Source organism: Mizuhopecten yessoensis, unplaced genomic scaffold (assembly GCF_002113885.1).
Source record: "Mizuhopecten yessoensis strain PY_sf001 unplaced genomic scaffold, ASM211388v2 scaffold1171, whole genome shotgun sequence".
NCBI lineage: Eukaryota > Metazoa > Mollusca > Bivalvia > Pectinida > Pectinidae > Mizuhopecten > Mizuhopecten yessoensis.
The window spans coordinates 902,674-929,407 of NW_018403913.1; the positions used below are offsets into that span (position 1 = coordinate 902,674).

Sequence of the window (26,734 nt, forward strand, 5' to 3'; positions counted from 1 at the left end):
GGCGTCGCGCGGCATAACCGTTCAGTTTACCTTAATAGTTAATATGCGTTTTACCGTTGTGATACCAGGGTTTAATGCAATATTAATTCATATACGTAATTGGTGAATTCAAAACAATGACTCGGTGAACGTGTCATGTGACTTTGAACAATTGGTGTTTATGGAGTGATGTGCCTCCATACTTGTGTTGTGTTGAGACTAGTGGTGTACTAGCTCAAAAATTGGTGTTTTACTTGTGTGTATAGAATAATATAAGATTGATGGGTCTGCCCGTGGCGACTCACAATTACATATATAGATTAAAATAAGTATTTCAACTACAGCCGAGGCCACAAATATGCCAGAACCAATATTAAAATATTAAGGAAATCTAAATTTGGTGTATGTTATTTTTTTCTACAATAATTGCTTTCATTTAAGGAATGACATTTATTTTTTCAACATTCATGAGGTCATAACAACATTGCTTTCTGGACATATTTATGGCAAATATGTCCAGAACGCCATTGTTGTTATGACCTCATGGATGTTGATTTTTTTTTATTTCATTCTTTATATTTACATTTTTAATAGTTTTAAATATCCATGCAAGCATAAATAAAACAAATACAGGTATTGTTTTCTATTTTTACATAGTGAAAATGCAGTGGAGAGAACAGCTTGTTTTCGTGGGAAAATGTAAAACTTCTGTTTGTGGTCCTAGCAACAGCATGAAACAAAACAAACATAATATAAAGTTCCATTTTCAGATTTAATTTGTAGAATTTATTCAAGGCGTATATTATTACCTTATTTAAGCTTGATACTCAAGTCAATCATGTTTAATATTAATTTATATTAGCATAACAAAACTACATCGAGGCCTGTTCCAAGACGGACGTCATGTGCTGGTAATGTTCACAGAGTTGGTTGCAGTGCAAATGTAAATAAACCCAAATGAAATTCATTTCTGCTGGTAATGTCCATATGGTGGGTTGGAGCGCAAGTGTAAATGTAATGTATTGACAAGGTATTAAGGGTTTACCTGTATAATGTATTGACAAGGTATTAATGGTTTACGTGTATAATGTATTGACACGATATTAATGGTTTACCTGTAATGTATTGACAAGGTATTAATGGTTTACCTGTATAGTGTATTAACATGGTATTTATGACTTATCTATATAATGTATTGACAAGGTATAGACAGGTTAGGCATTGAGAGGTAGTTAATTTTCACCTGTATGGGCGCTGTGACGTAGGAGATAGATTAGACCGGGTTACGTCCCCGGTAATGATGGTATAATGGTATGTCTATTTCCATTAATCCGGCTCCTCCTGTGTTTGTCGACACTATCTCTCGTATACAGATAACCCAAGGTATACAGCGATACAGGTATCCCAGTGATTTCTATAACCCCCATGTAAGGATTAGGGGTTTTATAGGTGTGAAATAATGCTTTTTTTGCAGTATTTTTTTATTTCCTGTGATGACTTTTCTAGAACCCTGATAAAACCCGATCTTAAGATATACACATGTTTGGTTAAAGTTGTTTACACTTGTTTAAACCTTGATATCATTTTGTGATCTAGGCACAGTGATACACAGCTCTTTGATTAAACGTGTTGACGGAACCTCTGTCGTGTAGATCAGACTGATAAGCATGTTTCCTCAGGAAGCGTCCGGTATTTGTTTCTCTGCTAATGTCTGGTTTAAAATCTTAAGTAAAACTAGTCAGACATGCATCCGGTGTGTCTCTTACTTCTTGTCAAAGACATAAACAATGAACTTCAGATGTTAGAAAATTCTCCTTTATTTTAAAAACAGTGTGAAATAATAAATAATGAACGGAGAAAAAACGTGCATCACAAAATAGTCTCTTCATTACAGCAACTAATTGTCGATGTTGCTTTGTTGTATGGGTTGCGTTTCGAGTCCTTCCTACCTGCACAAAAAACATTGTACATCACTTCCGCAACTTATAAGCTGTATGCACTACAACTTCCGTTGGTAACGAACAGTTGCTTCCGGTTCGTTTGATCGATGGGACATAGCCCTGTTTTGATTGTGCGTCCTTTTTTACATACCATGTACCAGGGGGTGCCAGCACGGGTCGAATGGGGATACATTCCGTCCTCCAACGACTCACAGCTCGGGAACATGATGTAACACGGTATGCAGTGGGCCACGGGACACTTGTTCTGGCGGTAATCACCTGTGTAACCGGAACCGGAAACACGTCAAATCAGTGGACTTTACTAAATTGCATTTGATTTAATAAAAACTATTAAATGTTTGGCTAAAAGTATTTAGTTACTCTGAAATATTATGTACGAAATGTTAATTACTGTAATATCCGTTTTAAACGGAAATTAAGTAGCATATTTGAGTGGTACTATATTTTTGTAAAAGTTAAGTTTCTATACACAATTGAAAATACACTTTCAAAGATGGACATGTACATTTCATTAGGCTATATATCTTTTAATAACTCACATCCAGATTTCTGTTCCTTCCGGTATGTACACTGCACGTCATCAAAAGCTTCACATGTCTTCGTTTCGACTGAGAAGAGCTTAGGATAGGGACATTCTTGCATGTGTTGTTCAAAGAAACGGGGGACGGTGTTGTAGGCGTGGCTACAGTTGTAGAAAAGCTGACACTCCGTAGGGTGGGGGATCGTCAGGTCTGGGTTGCGAGCACACAGGTTGGCAATGTCCAAGTTTGTCACAACTGTAATTATAAATCAAAAGCATACGATGTTGGTAAACATATATACATATAAAAGTTGTTTTGTATTCTAATAAAAAAGTAATGTTTGTATACAAACAATGTCTTTGTTTTAATAAATGTAGTATTAACCTATTTTACACCTGACACCGGTAAGGGTGGGCCGAATGTAGGCCGAATGTAGGTAGTATAAACCTGTTTTACACCAGACACCGGTAAGGGTAAGGCCGAATGTAGTATTAACCTGTTTTACACCTGACACCGGTAAGGGTGGGTCGAATGTAGTATTAACCTTTTTTTTACACATGGCTCCGGTAAGGGTTGGACGGATGTAGTATTAACCTGTTTTACACGTGGTTACAGTACAGATAGGGTTCTGAAAACAGGTTGAAATATAAGTCTGCTTTACACGTGGCTTCGTCACATTGTATGGAAGGAGCAGATGTAACACTAGCCCGAGTGTCCTCTGACCCTAACACCAGACTTAGATATTTTGACAGATAAATATCTGTCAAAATGTTTAAGTCTGGTGTTAGGGCCAGAAGAAACTCGAGCTTATGTAACACTTTCATGTTTAACATGGTTTCGGTATATGGGTGGCGCAGATGAAATAAAACGTGACCATAACATGGACTTCGGTTTCGTCACTCACCTGTTTCGCACGTGGTCCCAGTGTGGGTTGGTGGACAGGTACAGTAGTAGCCCTTGCCGTCCCCGAGTCCCGTACACGTAGCACCGTTCTTACATGGCTTGTCTTCACACACCTTGTCAGGTTTAACTGAAATTATAGCGAGTGTATTATATAAGTATTCAAAATGAATTAGTGTCATGTTAATCGGAGATTAGTATTCTAAATGAGTTGGGTTTTGAAACAACATTGTTTGTAGTTTACTGAAGACAGTTCTAACGCTGTAATCGTAAGTTGAAGCTACACGTGTCACGTTTTATGTCCATGTAAAATATGATGACAGCAGACTGCAGATTACTCGCGAATGCTAGAAAATGGTTGCCAATTGTCATTATTTTATACTTATTGGAAATCTCGTAATCTGAAAATGTGAAAATGTTCAATGTTACCCTTTCGTTATAATAGAATACAGAAGGATTTTTCTTGTCATAGCAAAATTTCAAAACATATCAAACGCATAAAAATAATGTTTTTCTTGATGATACATTTTCTGGTCAGAAAAAACCGTTTATTGACTATCGGCAAATACACTCTCTCTATTGGAAGCGTTAAAGCGTCTATTGATATTATTTGTTTAAACACAAACTTAATTTTACAGCAATTATGAAAAAAAGTTCTGTCAACTTATAACAATCACTCTTTTTGCTCCGGATGATTTTACGCTGCGCTACCCGATCACCCGTAGTGAAATGTCTTTATTTTTGTGTTTTAACTTGAAAAAAACCCAGCAACAAGAAGTGGATAAGAAGCGCCTGTATAGCTTCAAAAGTGAGGTGTCGGTTTCAGAGATAAAGAAATGCCACCGAAGCGAGACGGAGATGATCACTGAAGCCAGTCAGTTATTTTTTTTCTTCCAGACCTATCCTTGCTACCCAACATTTTGCACATGGGCTGGGGGAGGTTTAAGTGATATAAAAATATAATTTGCTCAGTGCAATTTCTACCGAAGTTGCAAATACTCATGGATACTTCGCTTAATATGTTGACTTCGCCACTCTCACGAATATTTTCCTCTATTGCATTATGTAGAATAGGATTTTTACAGCTCAGAAAGAGATTACTAATTGCAAGTGTTGCTTTTATGTAACGAGTGTTTTAAGAAGAAAAATGTCTATTTAATCCTGACAAATTATGTGTGGGTCTCGGTGTTTCTGTTTAAGAGGACAATGACGTTTTGGAAATGTCATGAATGCATCAATTATTAGGTTTTGACGAACTTATTGATGTTATACAGGAAAATATATAGCAAGTCTGATGTATGATGATGATATAGCGCTGTTTACATATTTCCCGATAACAAGTGAGAGCCATGACTTAATTGCTATTGATCGTGTCTGTAGATAAGTATATGTAAAGAAACAGATGACAACACTTCCATTACCCTTCCTTATTCTTTTTGGCTAGGAAAGTCACGATCGTGACATTGTCTTTGCCATTTAGGCATAGACATCTAGAATCATAGGCAAAAGTACAATTTAACCAAAACTGATTGTCCTCCTAAACCCAAACCCCAATACCCACAGAGAATGTTCAGGATAATAATGATGTTTTACTGCTTAAGTGCCCTTTTTATGTAAAACAACTTTTGTATTATATAATGTATTTATTACAATCTCCTGAAGCTACAATTGAAAAGAAGAAAATATTTTAAACAATGCAATAGTGTAACTTGTGAGAAAAACGATCGGATATATAGAGTTAAATCAACGAAAATACCGACACTAACCTTGAGTGTTTGCAATTTCACCAAAACCCCTGATTGCTATACACCGCTATACAGCGTGATGACAGGGGCCAGTCATACATTTTAGATAATGAAGAAGCAAAATACATCAACATGACACCCTTTCATTGAATCGGATAGTCAGATTGCTGAGAGAGCAATATTGCATATGTTTATCCTTCTGAAAGTTTTGCTGATCCTGTCTTCGCCTCGGTTACCTGGAACAACGCTTCTTCTTGATGCAAATATACAAACTGTCATCTTATGATCGAATGTAATCTCTATTCCGTCTTTGCGTATTGCAGAGTTATCTTCTCTTGGGAGCAGGTATTGATTGTTACGTCATTGGTCTGTGTGAGAAAATTACGCTGTTTTCTCAAAAATTGATGACGTTTCTCTCACAAACAAGTGGCGTAACAATCAATACCTGCTCCCAAGAGAAGATAACTCTGCAATACGCAAAGACGGAATACTAGGTCACGCATTTTATTACATAATCTATACTGTCTGAAACCTGGGATCATACAGAAACAAGAGGAATTGAGTATACGTGACGCAACCCATCTCACTGTTTTACCTTTTATTTCGGACCTATATGCTACGCAATGGATATTTAGAGAAATTGGCATACTCAACGTTTGTATTCATTTTGTATTTGTTTTAAAAATTATTACAAAGACATACAATCACCTTCTATATTACATAACATATAAACACATTCCTTAATTTTTAACATGTTTTATTTACGTTATACGGAGCAAGCGTATGAGCGTATTTATGTTTTGTTCAGGTTTTACCGTCCCCCCAACAGCAAACATCCAATGAAGACTGGTGACGAGTGAGACACCGCCTAAACGGAAGAGTATAGGTAACGAGAAAGACAGGAATGAAAAGATTGTAGAGAACGGGTTGGGACATTAGAGCATTAGATTGTCGGGCATGATTGAAAAGTGTGGCATATTTTCGAAACCTACGGGTGCTCGATAGAAACTGCTGTGTATATCATATATATATTTGTTCACTTTTCTGTATGGAGTATTTTTCAAAAAAAGATTCTGGACATTCGTGATCATTGTTTACCATATAATGAAAAAATGATGTGGATTTCATTGAATATTAGCATAAACAATCAGGTGTTTAAGATATTTTCTTTAAGAACACTGTACCTAATTACAGATTAATTAGAATAGCACTGTTATACGATTATAAAACAAAGTTAAGAAGAAAGCATGACAGCAGAATGTCTTTAAGGTTAGATTTGTTTTTTTTAAATTATAGATTAAAAAACATGAATTGAAGATTGCGGCGGATGTATCTGCCTACATAAATGATTTTCAGCATGATTGGTATAAGTATCAATTTTGGTTACAGAGACGGAAAACGAAATGCTATGAGCAAATAAACCAGAGGAAATCACAGGTTTGTTGTTTTTTATCATATATATATATATATATAAGTAAAGGCCAAAATCAGAACCTTGTGGTATTCCAGGAGGAGTACATAGGAGTAGTATTATGGTTTATTGATGACGATTGCTTATGTAAAAGGATAACCAATCAAAAAGATAATCAGACATTCCGTATTTTGTATTTATTATGGACAATAAATGGACGTCATTCTCTATCGAAAGCCATTGGTCCTTACGGCTTTCTAGATATATTGCATAAAGTGAGATACATTTCAGTTTACTGGCTGATACAATAAAGACTGTAGTAACTGTTGTTCATTTAAAAATTGAAATTGTTAGACATCTTTTTATCATTGAACTACAGATACAGATACAAACCGATGTTCTATGGTGTTTGGTAGCGTGTCTTCGTAATGGGTGCGAAAAACTGGGTTTTAAATAAAGTATACCATTATATAATGTGGACGATATTTTAATACATATATGAACATTTGAAACAACAAACGAATCTGTTGATAATACACCTTTCTGGATTGTATCTTTTGTGTTCGTGATACGTTAAAAACAAACCTTTTTGCCGAATTGGTGAAATTTGATCAATTATTGACCTGGACAAGGTCGTGATTTTAAATGGTTGCGATTTCGCTAGGGAAAAAATGTCAATAGGAAACAAGTCAGTTAATTCACATATAAATGAATTGTCGTCATTACTTGATTGATCCCCTAACAGTGTATTCTAGGTATTATTTTACGATGGTAATACTTTGATTTATTAGGTTTATACAGTTGTTGATATCAGAGTTAAAGTAATTTGCCTGTCATACATGCAAATATTTAGTCTTAGTCAATCGCAAGGAATGAAGAGTAAAGTGGGTCTTGAGATAAATTCAATAAACTGCGAAGCTGTTGATGTTGAATTTTTCTCTAGACCAACTCAATTCATCACTTCATGATAAAGTCTGATGAAAAATTCAATCTTTATATTTGAATTAAAATCTACTATTGCACATTCGATACGCTTGAACCTGTGCAATACTACATGTTAATATATTTCTTTGTTAAAAAGATTGCCAGGAATGAATTATGCGGAATACAACAAGAAAACGTAATATACTTATGACTTTTAAAATTTTGCCAATATTGTTTATTTCAATAAGTACACCCCAAAGCGTTTAACTGTTGCGGCGGATGAATAATTGCTAGTGTGAAAATAGACGAAAATCATGTTAATCTCATCAATGTGATGGAAAACTGAAACAGACAATGCTTGTTAATTTCACTGAGTTCAACTGGAGTAGTTGTTGATTTTAAGTGTAGTTAAACATTTTCTTTAAAAGGGCTTTATTGAAATATTACTTAGAAATTGAATTGCTACAGTTTTACTTTATGTATTATTACTTACATGTGTTGATGTCGGTTTCGCAGTCATCATACACGCTGTCTTTATACACGCACACTTTGTGCTGTTTGCTGTAGATGAGCCCCGAGGAACACCCGGGCATTTTGATTGCTTTTCCCCAAACGCATTGCCACATGGTCCGACACTCTTTGTCAACGAAGGAGTCGAAATCACTCAGACATCGATCATCCTTTGACCGAACATGACCAGCCAGCAGCAGTACCAGGCCACAAAAAGCGTAAGAGTACATGTTTGAAGAGAAGATGGTGATAGTTTGAATTCTGGACCGAATTGTAAGTAAATTTCACGCTACGACACAGCCTGATCCGAGGTGTTTATAGCGTCTGGACAATCTGTTTGGTAACTTGTTAAATATACGCCCAAAACTTTGATATTTTATCTGACGTCATCGGACATCACACCGTCACGTGAACGCAAGGAATCTCCGTTGCCACCAAAAGTTACGGAAGGGGTGCGGACGGACGGCAATGATGATGGCGCTTATCGACCAAGCACCCTGTGACGGTCCAGTGTTTGCTCAGTGTTATCATACGACATGACAGAAAGTTCCGCGGACTTTGGAAGGTAACGTCAACACAGGTAAAGGGAAGTGAGGAAGCAAAACAAGTTGAGCAATTCACATCTCCGGATTCTACAATATGTTTTACTGTCCTTCCCCGTTGACAGAGTGACAGTGTAAAACAACTTGAATGTTTTTTTATACGAACTGACTGCCTTGTTTGAAAGCAATGTATATTATGCACAGAATGATACCTATAAAATTAGCAAGCTTCACGTGGCTTCTGTGATCTGTTTACATGGTAACAGAATCAACAAATGCATTATAATATATATAGAAGGGTTTATCGCTGGGCAGTTTCATTCTCACGATTTTCACAGTAAAACAAAAGCATGAATCCAACACGACTCTACAAAGGTCTTATCAAGTACCCTCTTAAATTACAACTTACGCACTGGTAATTTATATTCTTATTCGCTACACGTATAAACACTGTTAAAAGACAACAAACAGTGTAATTGATTCAGGGAACATATCAAGCCCACCGAGAACCTTTTAACATTAATCATATTCACTTTTCTTAGGAATTTACAGGCCTAAAACTACTTCTGATATACAAAATGTATCATTCTTACGTACATACTACTAGAATATCCGGAATTGACCATATTGTGTTTTAACAAAAAAATTATTCAGTGTCGGTATGTTTTTTCTATGTTTTGTCACGCACTTCCAGTTTCCGGAACCAGCTAATCGAGTTAGGAACGCAAAGATATTTCCTAAATTTACTTCCTTCGTAGATTATTTATGTTTCATTGGCATTGACAAATAGGATTTTTAATAAGAAAATATCTATATATATATTGCTGTTTTATTTAATACAAAACAAAATCTTTTGATTTTGTAAATAAACACAACTGTGGCAGAAATTGATTTAGAGAAGGTATTGATGAGTACATGTTGACATTCAACACTTAATAACATAAGAATGATCAAACTTTAAGTATTTTGTTATATATGGCGGTAAAATTCACAGATGCAATCTAATGCCAGATTGGAATTTTTTAAGGTGAATAGATTATTGAAATAATAGTGTTAATCCTATATAAATTACCGTGATATTCAGGTTGTGGTTGGTAAGGCTTTTGAACGTAATACATGAATTAAACATGGTATTACTTATGTCGCAGATAACAGGGCGGCAATATCAGAAATACCAGAAGGTTTAAAAACACACGTGTTTTACTTCTTTTTCTTAAAAATAGCACAGTGAGGAACATGAACTTTTTTTAACAAATAATATTTGTACAGTAAAAAGTGTTGAATTCAATTATCTCGGTGTTGCGTTTAAATACAATGGTAAACTAACCGGAAATGACAATCAAGCCAGGGAAATATTGCTTTTTGCCATTATGAAAATGTGTCGAAAACATTTCTTCAACTTTGAAACACAAATGTCTTTATTTAATTGATTCCATTGTTAACATCATTTTGTACAATAGGTGTGAAAGTTTGGACACTTATAAAGTAAAAATGTTAACTTTAAGTTAAATTATAACTTGATGTGAGTAAAAGTATGACTTATCGTTTGTAAGGAATTCGATGACTACCCTAGTATGTCAAGGATACTCCCTAGACGCATTTTCTGCGTACCTTATTACCTCAGGTACAGGAATTCTGTATTGACCATAGAGAATGTGCTAACGTTTTATGTTACAGCAGCGCTTTGAAGTTTCGGACGATGCTGTGTTTGTGGGATTGACAAATGCTGTTGCCCCTCTAGCTGGACAAACTCAACATCACACATACATTTTAGTTACACAATGCTGTGTTACTACATCTTATGATTTTCGTTTTCTGTAGTGATCAACATTTACATTGTACATGCAGGTATGAAGTCGATATCGACATTTTCACAACACCAAATCAGCGGTATATTTAAGGATTAACTTTCTATTAAGTGTAGGTAATCGGGCCGATTATTCAATTTACCCGAGTTCCATTGTAGTAATCACCCGATAACCTAAACTAAATAGAAATTTTATCTTTGTATTTATAGTATATTTCTTCAATATTACCTGTGTCGTGTTTTTCCACTTGAAAATTTCACGAAAAAATGAAAACAAATCTCAATCTTTCTCATATTTTTATATGATTTGCATAATATACAGTTTACATGTAACTGTTATGGAAAACTAGGGGAAAATTTACATGTTCTATCAAGACTTTCCTTAAAATGCGTTCTTTTAAACGGACTATATTTCGCGAAAGGATTACAAATATTTCAATCAAGCCTGTTATGTGATACGGTTACGCTTCGCGCCACACCACAAACGGTTACGCTTCGCGCCACACTTCGCCGGATTCATTCATTGTTGGTTGATATTGAAGAACTTCTTCTGCTTCTTCTTCTTTTTCTTCTTCTTCTTCTTCGTCTTCCAATACTCTTCCAATACTCTGCAATCCCTCCTCTGGAGTATATTCTCAGATTGCTCGTTGCACATGCCCAGTGGGAAATTGTGTCGTTAAAAGAAACCGTATATACAATTAAAAACATCCGAGCAACTAGTAGGTGGTCTGATACTGTTGCTTGTGTCTCTTGAACCCCGCTAGAGTGTTGGCTGTGGCAATACTGTCTGGGAGGTTATGGTAGAAGGGAAAAAGGACTGCTAATGGTTCTGCTCACGAGAGTATGGGACTTGGAAGCGTAGGCTGAGGCGCACCTAGGTATCAAGTGTGGCTGTGGTGGTATAGTCACTAGTCCGTTGATGATTCTGAACAACAGTGGTAGCTTGTAAGGGCGCGTCTAATTACCCAATACTACCCAATACCACCCAATACTACCCAATACCACCCAATACTACCCAATACTACCCCATACGATCCAGTTATGAACCAAATACTTCTTTATTACTGTGAAATACCACCTTTGTAGACGTTATTTACTTCCATCTGCCATATTTTATCGGGAAATATGCGATTTGGTGCCGAAAACATCACCGAATTGCCGTGACTATGACCCAATACTACCCCATACCACCCAATACTACCCCATACGATCCAGTTATGAACCCAATACTTCTTTATTACTGTGAAATATCGCATTTCTTGAAGTTATTTACTTCTATATGTCACATCCTATCTGGACATATGCGATTTGGTGCAGAAAACATCACCGAAATGCCGTGACTAGGGGTTCGACGATTTACAGGAACGGGCAGGATCGGGCAGAAAACTATTAATTATTATATATACATTGATGAATATATATATTTAATTAGATACATTTAAGTATCATTATCGGGTATAAGATATATTTGATAAAAGAATTGCAATTACATGATACTATATTAATTCTATTCATGTCATAAAATGGTGTTATTAAGATCATATATATAAATTTAGCAGGAAATATTTAGAAAATTTTAAATTACTTTTCATAAATGTTAGTTATTCAATTTTGTTAAACATAACAGTATCAATTATATAACAATGCTGGAGAAGAACCTTCAGTTAAATTAGATACTCAAATACTACGAAATTCAAAAAGTATATGGATTGTATATGATTCGAAGTCCTTTCAATTACTTGATTAACTCACAGATAGTCTGTTTTGGACAAGCTAGATATTTTTTCCATATATAGTTCCCTGACCAATCTTATGAAGGGTAGACGAGTAGGTTGTCATTAAGTAATGTAAAAATTAAATAGATTAATAAAAGGAATTACGTTACGCTTCTTATACATCAATCCAGAGACGTATATATTACATTACGTAATATATACGTCTTTGATCATCCGAAAGCAAAATACTAAATGACATGAAAACTTGATTCGACTCCCAGAGATACTGTATACACATATACTTTATTCAACTCGTTGGCCATCTCAAGTAAATGTGATCTCTATAGATACATGGTAGATACCGTGATGTTGCAATTTTATTTAACATCTAAGTCCGTGATCTAAATCACAGTTACAGGTAAATATATATATTATAATTTAATTTTATAATGTCTTCCGAGGAATTACAAATTCCACTTGCAAACCACTTATATAATATGTACAGAAGACGTAGCAGTCTATGTGATTAGTTATAATTTTAAACAGTGTCTTGTAAGCCATTTTAGGCTGAACATCATATACAATTACATTTTCTATTTAATGCATTTGTTAAATATGATACCAGGTGTCAATCAGAAACATTTTTTTATGAAAATAATCTTCCGTTTAAATATAATTAGCTACTAGTTAGTGTGAATTTAGCAGACCTCGCTGGAAGGGGGCTCCCCAACCCTTGGAAATCTAAATTTCACTACAATGTAGAACTAGGAAATTATTCATTTTATTTATCACCATTGTTATTGTTTTTTTAAAGACATCATGTTTTAAGGCAGTAAATATAAAAGAAACCTTTTAACTATTATAGTATGTAATATGTAAGGACAAAATCCAGGAGTTTGTTAGGTAGGGGCTGTCCCAATCACCTGCTCTCTGGATTGGCACATGTGATAGTTTGTTTTAATTTATTAATGTATTATGTATAATAGCTGTTCTTAACAAAATTATGATATTATAAATTATGTAACTATATGTGTTTATACTGTGTAACTATATACTTGTACGATGTAATTGTGATATATGACACTATAATAAACAAAATTGACTTGACTTGACTTAACTATATATATATATATATATATAGAATATGCAATGAAGACGAAAACGGAGATAAATTTTGAATAGAATTGGCAAATAGAGGATTTCCCCCAAAATTACTTGTAGTCAACTAAATTAGAACAAATGTTTAAATAATTTTATTATGCAATGAACGTTATAAACGTATTGACGTACATGAACATTCTACGGATTTTTTTTTATTTATAACAACTATCGATATAATATGTATAAATATAGATTTGTTCCAATATATACTAAAGATACATGGTCGTGAAAAGTAAATCTACTCTTACTAAATACTCGTCAAATTTATTTAAACAAATTTAAGTCTTTAAAAACATCAAGTTATATGAATGCATAACCACGGACTTTATCTAATTCCGTGTACAATATCTAATTTTAAACATAAACTTAGTCCCGTGCAATTGAATAGATTCTTGATATATGAAATCCATTTAAAATCAGCGAAATCATTTTTATGTAAATTCAGCATAAGCTTGTACATTATACTAGACAATTTATTTTCACCTGTAATTAGTTTATACCAAAACATTATCATTCTAGATTTAATTTCAATATCCAGCGAGTACCTACCCGTTTCACCATATACCATTATATTTGCTGTGGAGCTACGTATGTTTAAAATTCTTTAACAAAACTGTACACGTAATTTCTCAATCATATTGGTATTTTCAAACCCCAAAATTACTTTTTGAAACGTATATAGATATTAAAGCATGAAGGATAAATATATTTTCAGTTGTAGAGTAGCCTTTCCTTAAACCAGCTTGAACATTGGAACAAGAAGTCTATTGTCTACTATTACGGAATTAGATAATCAGTTTTGACCACATCGGCCTTTGAAAAAAAATGAAACTTAAAGCGTTTCACCGTGTTTCTTTCTTCTTTACATATACAATTAATATACAGTATCGTTTTTCTATAACAGATAAGGCCTAACAATCCAACATATGGACTTCAATATTTATTTACGTAAAACACGTATTTCAATTAACTTATATTTACATATAGAATAATATTTAATTTTCAGATTGATGTCCCTTTTTTGAGTTGGAAAATTGCGTATTTTCTTTTTTTTAAGATCGTAGACGTGATGGGATTGTAATCTACACATTAACACCAATTAATTCACTCAAAATATATTCATGCTATTTATTAAGAGTTGAGTATAAGTTATGAAGTTATTAAAATTTAGTTATCATAATGTCATTTCCAATGTTTCAGGTGTTATGACATCGCAATAACAATGTCATATATATAAATGAGAAAATAACTCAGATACATATTTATTATATATGTAATATATAATTCTCTGAACAACCCTTTTTTATAGAATAAAACAGAGACATAAATTGGAACCTCGGCCTGGCAATTTATATATATATATATATATATATATTCCGATCCTGCCCCGTTCCTGTAATTGCAATTCTTTTATCAAATATACCTTATACCAGATAAGGATAATTAAATATATACAATAAATATATATAAATAAGTCCGATCCTGCCCCGTTTCTGTCCGTTCCTGTAAATCGTCGACCGTTCTTGCCCGATCCATATCAATACAATACTTTTTTTTAAATTCTTTGCAATCCTTTTATCAAATGACGTATCTTGTACCCGATAAAAAAGATATAATAATATAAATATAAATATAATTTAGTCCGATTCTGCCCCGAATGGCGATCATGTAATTGCAATCATTTTATCAAATATATCTTATACCCGATAATGATACTTTAATGTATCTAATCAGAGACGTATAAAGCCATAACTGTGTTATATACGTCTCTGATCTAATATATATATTCATTAATGTATAGGCCTATATAAAAATTAATAGATTTCTGCCCGTTCCTGTAAATCGTCGAACCCCTAGTCACGGCATTTCGGTGATGTTTTCTGCACCAAATCGCATATTTCCAGATAGAATGTGACATATAGAAGTAAATAACTGTGACATTTCACAGTAATAAAGAAGTATTTGGTTCATAACTTGGTCGTATGGGGTAGTATTGGGTGGTATTGGGTAGTATTGGGTGGTATGGGCACGGACTTAGATCTAATCTAATTCCGTGGTATGGGGTAGTATTGGGTCATAGTCACGGCAATTCGGTGATGTTTTCGGCACCAAATCGCATATTTCCCGATAAAATATGGCAGATGGAAGTAAATAACGTCTACAAAGGTGATATTTCACAGTCATAAAGAAGTATTTGGTTCATAATTGGGTCGTATGGGGTAGTATTGGGTAGTATTGGGTCATAGTCACGGCAATTCGGTGATGTTTTCGGCACCAAATCGCATATTTCCCGATAAAATATGACAGATGGAAGTAAATAACGTCTACAAAGGTGATATTTCACAGTCATAAAGAAGTATTTGGTTCATAATTGGGTCGTATGGGGTAGTATTGGGTAGTATTGGGTCATAGTCACGGCAATTCGGTGATGTTTTCGGCACCAAATCGCATATTTCCCGATAAAATATGGCAGATGGAAGTGAATAACGTCTACAAAGGTGATATTTCACAGTAATAAAGAAGTATTTGGTTCATAACTGGGTCGTATTGGATCGTATGGGGTAGTATTGGGTAGTATTGGGTGGTATTGGGTAGTATTGGGTGGTATTGGGTAGTATTGGGTAATTAGACGCGCCGGCTTGTAATGCTGTCTACGTTGTTGAAATGTTTCACACTGGAGATTTTTTAGCATAGATAACATGCTGCTCGTTGTTCTGTTATCTCCATAGACAAAACGTGCAGCTCTCCTCTGGATCATCTCGTACTTGTTGGAGTCCTCTGGTGTTTTGAACTTCCTGCATAATAAACAGTCATCCGCAAACAGCCGTGTTGTTGATGAAACTACATCTGGTAAGTCGTTTATGTACACGAGGAACAGGAGGGATCAAAGGACCGTCCCCTGGGGCACACCTAATGTCACTGGTGACCTTCCTGACTTCCTTCCTTCACAAACGACTTCCTGAATGCGGTGTTGGAGGAAGCTGGTTATCCACTTGAGAGTCTTGCCCCTGATTCCATAGTGATGGTATTTACGGAGAAGTCGCTTTCGAGAAATCGAGCATATACAATCGACTTGGTCTCCTGTGTTGAGGCTGTCTGCTAGCTCCTGCATTATCTGTTTTTCCGGAATCCATGTTGGTACTCACTCGGAAAGGATGTTCAAGCTCTCAAGGGGATGATGATGGTGCTGTGCAGGATGTATACCATAATCGTACGTTATGGCCGTTAACGACACTGGATGGTAATTGGATGATTTCCCTCTATCGCCCTTTTTTAAAAGGGGGGTCACTAGGGCTTCATTCCATTGGTCAGGTACTCTACCCTGGTGGAGAGATGTTCTTATTAAGAGGGTAAGTATAGATGTGACCTCGTCTGCAATCTCTTTGAGTAGACGTCCTGGGATGTCATCTGGCCCTGTTGCTTTGCGAGAATTGTTGTTTTTAAGTAACGTCCGCACTCCCTCTGGACATCTGGCAAGTCAGGGTATGGACTATCATCTTTATCTTGTAGAGTCTGGGTGTTCTCCTGAGTGAATACGGACACGAACTGGTCATTCAGAATGTTGGCTTTGCTGATAGAGTGACTATATAGTATACTGAGTTCTCTGATATAAATTTCTGCGGATTTGTGGTACGATTCTCCTTAATCATGCTTTCCTCCGTGAATATGTTCCACAAATAGTCTATATCAGTGTCTATGGTGTATGTTGATGTAAAATGAGTGGCAAAATCTCTCATTCCAGAGTGTAGACCTTCATTGTTTGGTTTTCTCCAGTAGATTTTACGCTTTGTTGGCCTCTTATATTTTGCCTTCTACATAGGCTATTGTGTCATGGTCGCGTATCCCGGGTTTGGGATTGCATCGATTAGTAAGTCCGGGTTTGTTTGTTAAAAAGGTTTCCAATATGTTATCATCTCTTGTTGCGAATGTGATGATTTGTTGCATACCAGTGTCATGTTGTATATTGATGAAGCTTTCACTGATTACCATTGGGTACCTGTTCCCAGTAACAGTGTCAGTATCCCAGTTGATGCCAGGAAGGTTCGAGTCCCCCGCTATCCAGATGGTGGGCTTCTAATTTCCTCTGACGATATCTCTGATGTCATCAAAGAGTTGCTGAGTGTGGTCGGGGTCCCTGTTTGGTTGGCGGCAGAAGGACCCAGCAACTAATGGAATGTTGTTTGTGCCACTGATCTGAACTGCCACAGACCCACTCGTGAGGTCTGTGTCAATTTGGGTACTGTAGTAACATGATTTCACTGACACAAGCACTTCTCCATATCCATCACTGCGACCTTTGCGGTATGTGTCATAACCCGGTGGTACAGCTCCTTGAGTGCCTATATATGGATTCATTCATGTTTCACAACCTATTATGATGTCTGGGTTGCAGTCTTTTATCAAGTTACAAAATGCCTCTCGTTTGAATCGTATGCTCTGAAAGTTGATGGTAAGTACTTTCATGTTTGTTGTCATAGAAGTAGGTATATTTTGTTGTCTCCTCTCAATTTTGGAAACGAAGTGTCAATCGAGTCTCCTTAACCTGATGATAGAGAGATGTCTCCAAGTGATTCAAATGTATTGATAGTGTAGATGAAATATCTTTCAAATGAAAAATGACGATCTGAAATTTGGAAAACCACATTTGCGACATTGGCGTTTTTGTATTCGCTATACCTTCGTTTACAATTGATATTAAACCAGGGTTTATCTTCCCTGGTATCAACCTTTTGCACTCCATTATGAATAATATTCTTTGTACAGAAAGGTAAAATCAAATTATTCAATTCACACGAAAATTTATCAACACTCGTATTTATATTATCATGACTGAGCTCACCAGCATCACAAATATCCAGCAAATCATCAATATTATTCTCTAAAACTCTCACAACTTCTTTTCTCTTCTCATCCTCCCATTTCACATTCACAAAACTTACATCCTGTCTAGCAGTACTCTCAGTACTTGACGCGTTACACACACTACGTTTATGGATACCAATAGAAAAAGTGACCGGACAGTGGCCTGATTAGACGTTAAACACCGGTTTCTAAACATTGTATGCTTTTAAAATATGATTCTGGCGCTAATGCATAGTCTATCAGACTGGATCCTCTAGCGCTATAAAAGGTTGTATTACCTAAAGGATCGCCTACATGTCTTCCATTAACAATTCTCAAACCCGTGTTTTTGCACATCGATAAAAGTTGCCGGCCAAATTGGTTGAAAGTCTTGTCCATACTTTTACGTTTATTCATTCTATTATCTGGCAAATAGTTAACAATGTTGGATAACATATTACTTGATGCATCGCCCAGTAGGTCAGCGTCAATGAAATCATCAGCTGCACCAGTTCGACTGTTAAAATCACCTACAGCCAATATGCTACAAGATGATTTGTACTTATATACAGAAATGCTTTCTTCTAGTTTTACAAAAAGATCCAGATCATGCGTATCATAATAAGTACTATTAACTGGCGGAAAATAATTAACAAAAATGTAAATATCTTTACCATCACGTGATAATTCACGTGCTATCTTGAGTACTACGATACTATCATTTACATTTTTCACAACATCACAATACTTTTTCAGTTCATTTTTATAAAAAATCACAATACCCCCACCTTTCCCCTAAGTTATATCGACTGCATGACTTGTATAACTAGGTAGCTGTATATCTTCATCTTTCTTAATCCAACATTTATATAGACATATGATATCATGCTCGCATATTATATCAATAAAAACCTGATCATTAAGTTTGTCCGAGAGAGATCTATACACATTCCATGAGATTATGGAGATCGTTACACTCTCCCAATGTCCTACCTCACATGCTGGCTACCACGAACACTTCCGCCGGATGTCCTAGGACCGCAGTGCCTACTTCCGTTTGACTGAGCCCCGAATCTTGTTCCGCGCCCACTTCTGTGTCCATTGGGTGTCATAGCAAAACCCTGGTCACGTGTATGTCCGTTAGGGGATTGCCCGATGTTTGGTCGTGGGCCATGTCCTTCCTGGCTTGAAACTGTGTGCGTACTGTTTTAACTGATAAAACTGACATAATTGCCCTCATACCTATTTCATACATATTCTTCTGTGCAGTATCGGAAATTACTAATTTGGCAAAACAAACTATATTCTCACTGCAATAATACTAACATTTTGTAAACCAAGGTATCAATAAGCCTTTTTAGATTTTTTCATTATAGAAGACATCTATATCAATAAATGGTATCGCATACCAATATTTTCTTGTCATTGGCCTGTCAGGGTCTAGTTATCACTACTAGTAATTAATTGAACGTACCTTTCTTTAAATTACTTAATATTAATTATTTTATAATAGATTTTTTTTCGAAACCCTATTGGCCAGATCATATACAAGACCAGTTCTGATAAGCTCGCAAATCGATTTATAAATAGAGCCTTGTCAGATACTCATTTGCACTTTAAGCGTTAACAATCGGCTGCTTGAATAGAAGTATTATGAAAGGCTTTTATTTGTTTCGTTACCTTCTAACATTATAATCGATTCCACTGGTCGGCATGGTCGTTTTTCTTAGCAAAGTTGTACGATTTGAAACCTGATAAAACAGCAAAATACCTCGCACCCTTACACTGTTAGGACAAATCTCTTTCTTTGATGTTGGAGCATATGTAATAAAACAAACTATGGAATTTTGTGATGGTGTATATGATTTGATGTGAAACTAAAAAAAACCCACCTATATTGACCACGGCGAAAACCAGATATGTCTTTGAATAACAGTGGCCGCGATGGCCAAGTGGTTAAGGCGTCTGACATTCTGCTACCAGAAGGGCTACTGGTCGCGGGTTTGAGAGTCACCAGGTACTGTCCGTAGGTAGGTGTTTTTTGTACGGGAACTCCGGCTTTCCTCCACCACCAAAACCTGGCACGTCCTTAAATGACCAAAGCTGTTTTAAAATAGGACGTAAAACACAAACAAGCCAAACCTTTAAATATCATGTTCTGTTTGTTATGAAAAATGACCAATGTTTTAAGCGAGGTTAAGGCATTTAGATTTGTTTATGTAAGATAATCGATCCTCTTGATTTGGTAACAGCGGGAAACTGTTTCTGATTTACGATACTGAAACAAAATATAAAATTAATTTATGACGTTTGTTCATGTCTTAGTTATCGAAAACAACTAAAGGATTCGATGATTTGGTAGATGCCATAGGTAACGGGTGTGAGAGGCACCTTGACGACCTCTCTTATAACACCCGGCACCGGACGTTTTGAACACACCTCGTGTGTACACCCGTCCCTCTTGTAACATCTTGTATCGGGTACCTTGACGATCCACGTCATACCTGTCTAGTACTGGAATAGTTTTTTCAGTATAATTTATGGCTGTAAAACATTTTAAAACAAATAAAACATTTATTGCACCACAGCTTATCGATCCTAAATTGATGTTTCTATGTAACACGAGTGGGGAAACTGTTTGTTTTATTCAAATCATTCCCAACAAAACAAAACCTGATATTTTTGGGGTATAGCGTATTCAGTTTTAGAAAAGGAAAACGTTTTAGAAAAACCTGATTGGTATTGCCTGCGGATGCAATTTCTGCCAAGATCTTTTATTAATATATATAAAATTCGTAAACCAAGTACAATTAATCACCTTTTATATTGTTTGTCATATTTACCTAGGGAAAGGAAAAATAGTGTTGACTTTTTTGTCAAGCTGTTATCCATGCAAGTCAACATTTTTGTAGAGTATCGAAAGATATAAATTATTCAATGCTGAATTGTCTGATGCATGTAATTATCAATGCCGGGTGCATTTTTTAATTTTCATTCTCAATTGACAAAATCTGAATAATAAATTGTATGGAATTGAATGGAAACATACACCATCAAAAGTTACGCTCTTGGTATTAAGTTCTGCATAGTCAAATGTAATGTAAATGTTCACCACTTCATATTTCCGACTCCTGTGAAAAACGTTGTTGACATAGCATATTTTACACCCTATGAATAAAGTGACATTATTCTGATCAATTGTTATAATCATCCCCTGCGTTAAGGATGTAAAAGGCCTGTCACACCTAGCCGGTTTGGGTCGTCGGAGCTATACCGGAGCACACATTTGGTGATTTTCGGGGATCGGTACTAGTACGGCAGCGCAACGGTATCACATCGCTAAGATCGGTAGTACATCGTCAGGACATCGTGAGAGCATCGGCGAAAAATTTAACAACGACAGGCGACGGTAGGAAGTTTTGAACATGCTCAAAAATGTCCGCCGTTGCGCTGCCGGAGCGAGCAACGGGACTACAACGGCAGTACATCGGCAGTACTCCGGTATGGTTTCGTTAATGTCGGTAGCGCACCGATAGCGTCCCGTAATGGATCGGCGGCACTCCGGTTGCCTCAATGTGTACCGTACTGGTACCGATGTGATACCGTAGTACAACCGAATACCACCGAATTAGTACTGATGCGCCGCCGATGTACTAACGATGTACTATCGTAACATTGGCAGCAAAACGGTATCACTCCGCTATAGCTCCGGTCAACGTTGGCGCCTCGGTAAAACATCAGCGGCTCATCGGTAACACTGAGGTGTCAGAAAAGTAGTATAAGTAGTATTCGGTGGCACACCGGCTCTTACATCGGTAGAACAACGGTATCACAACGGGAATGCCAGTGTAGTATGGTAATATGAAGGCCATGGTGAAATGAACCGCGGTTCATATTACCATTATGGTAATATGAACCGCCCCATGGTGAAATGAAGGGTTCCAGCGCTTTCTATTCTGATTTTTTTTTTCCATTCTTTTTCTTTAAGTTTACTTAAATTTGATGTTTTCTATCTGAAATGACAAAATCGTTGGAACCCCTTCATTTCACCATGGGGCGGTAATATGAACCGCGGTTCATTTCACCATGCTTCACAATACCATGCTACACCGGTATTAAATCGGTATTGCTACGGTCGATTTTAATTTTTGTAAGTGCTTTCTCGCCGAAGCTCTGCCGATTTTCTCGCCGTTGTTAATTTTGTGCTCCGGTTTAGTCTGCGAGGTACAGCGGTAGTTTGTGACAGGCCCTTAACAAAGAAATCTCCAACCCTCGTGTATTTTGTGCGCTACATGCACAATTGGCTTTTTTTAAAGTTTATACGGACGATAAACTGCTTCATTCTGATATTTTCTTGCTGCAAACGTCTTATATACTTTATGTAGTGTATGTACAGACGGTATACGTGTATTTTTAATGCGTGTAGGCCCTATCTTAACAGTCCGCTGTCCCCGACACAGCCGAATCAGTACAATAGGTCAGAACTAACAGCGTCTATATCATTTGATATTTAAATAAGTTTTAGGAATCGTTTGAATACCCTTAAAACCTAATACCACCAAATAGTACATTATGTTACATTTTATGTGGGTAAAGTCAGGATTTTTGTAAGGAATATGTTGAAATATGTATCCATATAATGACATGTATTATTTTTATTTGGAGAAGCATCTCTTTCGGAACAGGAAAACATAACGATAGCCATGCATACTCAGCAATACATGCGTGACTCTAACACATTCTAGTAACTCCCTCCCTCCAATGTCCTCTCTCTCCCTCGCTCTCAATTGAACCATAATATCCACTCTCTCTAAACTATGTATAATTGTCTCGGAAATTATGAAAATGATTAATAGTAACAAATAGGTACAATTGTATGTAACAATGTAATAAACCATGTGCTTGGTCTTTCTCTGTGCAGACGGACTAGTGATCACTAGTAGAAACGGAAATACCAGAAAGCACGGAACGAGCAGGAGAAAGGTTTTATAGGGATGTTATGAACATTTGAACAGCAGAAAGTTGTGAACAGCGAATCGAATATCAACAGTGCCGTTTGCATGGAGAAAGAACAAACACATGGCCCGATGTGCATTTTAACAGTATCTGTTGTTTTGGAGGCAGACATCGTGTGCGATACATCAATAATGATGGTAATGTCTGTACTATAATATGTTTAAACTAAAATTACGAGCTGGACACCTATCGTATGTGTGGTTGACCAATAACCCAATGACAACTTGTCAGGTTTAGGCTCGTATTAATTAATGGAATAACAAAAGATTGAATAGCCAAACACGACAAGTATTGTGCAATAATATTTTATTAATAAAAAAACGTAAGTAGATACGATTTGAAAAAAACACCAATGTGATGAACATAAACTTATGTATACACACAAGGATAAGATCACAAACAGGGAAAATGGTTATAACATAAGGATGATTAATTAATAAATAGTCCAGATTACTTTACAAACGACTCGTGAAGCACTGACAAACAACTTAATATAACTTATACAACATACAAAATTTAAAAGATAAATAAATACATAGACGACAATATTCGAACACCGTGTTTTTTTCAGGACGGCGCTCCACCAAATAACGTTCGGTTCTACTTCCGGCTCTACTTCCGGTATGGATTTCCTGTGCCTGGAATTCGGACTGAGATGTACAAAATTACCAATGGAAGTGTAATCAAAATGATATTCACCAATATCAGCAAAAACGACAGATCACATTTGAACAGAATCAGAACATTTTGGTACATGGTTTTCTTGGATTTACAGATTTATAATCTTCGGCCATCTTAAGGTCACACACATGTGCCGTCCGTAATTCACCATTTCGCAACTTTTATATTTTACACTGTCCATCCTTGACAAATGTGGGTTGGCCAGTTTTCTCGTCTACTGGACACGTGCCAGTTTCCACGGTACGTTCTGATTTGCACACCATGAAGTAGGGTGATCCGACTTTGGTCGCGTGAGCGTGAATTCCATCATCAAGACCCTCACAACTCGGGAGGGTAAGGTCACACGGGTAGCAATGTGCAACAGGGCATTTGTTTGAAATGTATTTACCTGCAAAATTAAGACATAATGTATTTATAAAACAAATTGACTATTAATCAGTTCAAAAGAAGTATATAAAGTAACCTTTTTATTTACTTCATTTTAAATGTAATTTTGACATTGTAAACAAACTATGTCTTTAATTATATAAGCGTGTTTTATATAAAGAAGAACTTCGTAAATTCTATAGGATCTTTTTATATTATATGCCAAGATAGCTTGCAAAAGAATGTAGCTGCCAGATTGAAATTGAACACTTACATGCGGATTTGTGTTCTGTGCGTGCTCCACAAGTGACATTCTCAAACGCCTGGCACGAGTGAGTGTGAGTGGAAAACAGCTGAGGATAGGGACACTCTTGCATGTGTTGTTCAAAGTAGCGTGGGACGGTGTTGTAGGTGTGGCTACAGTTGTAGTAAAGCTGACACTCCGTGGGATGGGGTATCATCAGAGACGGGTTGGCAGCACACAGCAGGGACATGGACACTCCTTGGACAACTGGTGTAGAGAAATACAGGCTTATCAATATTTATCTAGATTTTCTTATAGTAAATAAATTATCATGTAACCATTTCAATATCCTCCGCGACACCATCTCAAGGCTTTCATTTAACAGATATTGGTCGAGGGTTGATTCAGGGAAACATATGGAACTAAGCATGTTCAAACTATGATAATTTAAACTAAACGTTGTTAATATTTTAATAGTAACATCTGCTTTTTGAATATAACAAATATTACATGTAAAACATCCAAAATCTGAATGATTTTGAATCAAATTCATACTTACACATCTGGTTTATACCCAACCCTGGTTTGGGGTGAAGTTTTATTTATCAGATAACATCCGGATGTTGGCTGAAGCTTTACATAACGGCCTACACCCGGTTATTGGGTAATATTTTACCTACCATCTTCACATGGACCTTTATTTGGGATGAAATTCTACAAATGACCACGCGCGGGAGTCAGTGTGGTGTTTAAATCTCACCTGTTTCGCACGTGGTCCCAGTGTGGGTTGGTGGACAGGTACAGTAGTAGCCCTTGTCGTCCCCGAGTCCCGTACACGTAGCACCGTTCTTACATGGCTTGTCTTCACATGGTTCATCCTTGTCTGCATGAACTATAAAGAGAAAACAATTTTATGAGAATACGGCGATGTTGTGAACATTTTGATAAAAATTAAGAATTGACAGAGAATTGAAGTAAGAGTACCATATACAATTTTGATAGAAATAACAACAATCGGTTGTACAGAATTATAAGTCACAAATTAGGACATAATAATAATAAAAAATAAAAATAGTTCGAGGTTCTGATATACCGCTTTATCACAATCTAGTTTGTAGGTCGTCTGAATGCGGTTCACAAATAATTATCCGTGGTTTATATGCTATGATAACCAGAATTTCCATGCTGCATTTTACTACTAGGTTATCTCTCCCTTGTTTGAGAACCTAGCATCAGTTATCAGACTTTGTTTTTTTTTCAACATAATTCAATGTTCTAGAAACGGGGCCAGTCTATACAACACAATATTCCTACATTTGTAAGCGCGTCCTTTAAATACATTGTACCTTAGCTGTTAATAAGACGTTAAACCCTATACAACCAAACATACATTTGTTTGTGCATGGATACTCTCCCATCTCGAGCCCTCCCACACCCTCCTCATTTTTTTTAAGTGTTTATGATTATGAAAATATGGCAGTTTCAAATTTTACATATGTGTATCGTGAAGATAACCTGTGTATTAATTAGTCCCGCCCTTTCTACCTCCCCTGCTAAATGTCTTACCTGTGTACACGCCTTTACAGTCGTCATATATGCTGTTTTCGGGTACGCACACCTTGTACGTCCGGCTGAACAACTGACCGGTCGGACAGGATGGCATAGCTTCTGGTCTGCTCCAGATACACCGGTACAACGTGCGGCAATCGGGAGACATCACGACGTCAAAAGAATTGCGGCACCTGGGTTCGAATCCCTGCACCGCGGAAATCATTATCACTATAGCAACGATAGCGATGTTCATCTTCGCTGTATTGTTTGCTAATGGTTGCAAAATCTGTGAAAAAAATCTCGACGTCTCTGATATAGATTTTGTTGCGTTATTCAAACCTTCTCACCTGCTTAAGTTTAGCTGTGCTTTTCAAAGTTTCGGTACTGCTTATATATGGTGCAGTTTGTACCTGTTGTGATGTCACACACCGGATATGTGCATCACGTGACCAACCCACGAATCTCTTAAACAAATCGGCACTTGTGTTACTGACAACCGCAGTGTTTATGAACGCCATAATTTTATGGGAGTTCAATATAGACATAAGAGCAGATATCGTCATCGCCAGCTGACACCTTCAATTTAAATAAAAAGTGATATCTTTAAGTCATTTGTCAACAACTTATAGGACATTATAAAAAGAAATGTGCCCGTGTCAAAATCAAAACGGACCTTACAATTTGTTTATTTCCTTTTAAAAATTGATTTAAAAAATAAACAAATAAACAAAAAAGATTAAAAAAAAAAGAAAAAAGACAGTGTTTGCTTCAGATAAAAAAATAAATATAGATTTATTTATTTATTTCATTTTTTGTATTTTTGCGCGCGTTGCGTGAATCAAAACGGATATTGTGTGT

At 36.2% G+C, this 26,734-nt stretch overlaps 1 protein-coding gene across 1 annotated transcript; it reads right to left on the reverse strand.

Annotated features, from left to right (window-relative positions):
• Positions 1 to 1,779: 1,779 nt before the first annotated feature.
• Positions 1,780 to 26,295, reverse strand: LOC110458159. Its single transcript, XM_021509762.1, has 11 exons — positions 25,892 to 26,295; positions 25,086 to 25,217; positions 24,356 to 24,592; positions 23,888 to 24,103; positions 18,480 to 18,548; positions 18,017 to 18,202; positions 17,266 to 17,516; positions 7,935 to 8,223; positions 3,366 to 3,491; positions 2,480 to 2,716; positions 1,780 to 2,198 (listed from the first exon to the last, which is right to left on the reverse strand). The coding sequence occupies exons 1-11, from the start codon at positions 26,127 to 26,129 to the stop codon at positions 1,963 to 1,965; spliced, it is 2,217 nt and encodes a 738-aa protein (XP_021365437.1). The 5' UTR covers positions 26,130 to 26,295; the 3' UTR covers positions 1,780 to 1,962.
• Positions 26,296 to 26,734: the final 439 nt, after the last annotated feature.

Bases quoted from the DNA above. Each gene is read 5' to 3' on its own strand.
- LOC110458159 (XM_021509762.1), bottom strand. From the start codon at position 26,129: ATGAACATCGCTATCGTTGCTATAGTGATAATGATTTCCGCGGTGCAG. The intron at 24,593-25,085 runs GTGAGATTTAAA...TCTCTACACCAG, and splicing joins TGGGACCACGTGCGAAACAG to TTGTCCAAGGAGTGTCCATG. The intron at 8,224-17,265 runs GTCAGAGGAAAT...AATTTACTTACA, and splicing joins TTGATGACATCAGAGATATC to ATTCGGTCCAGAATTCAAAC.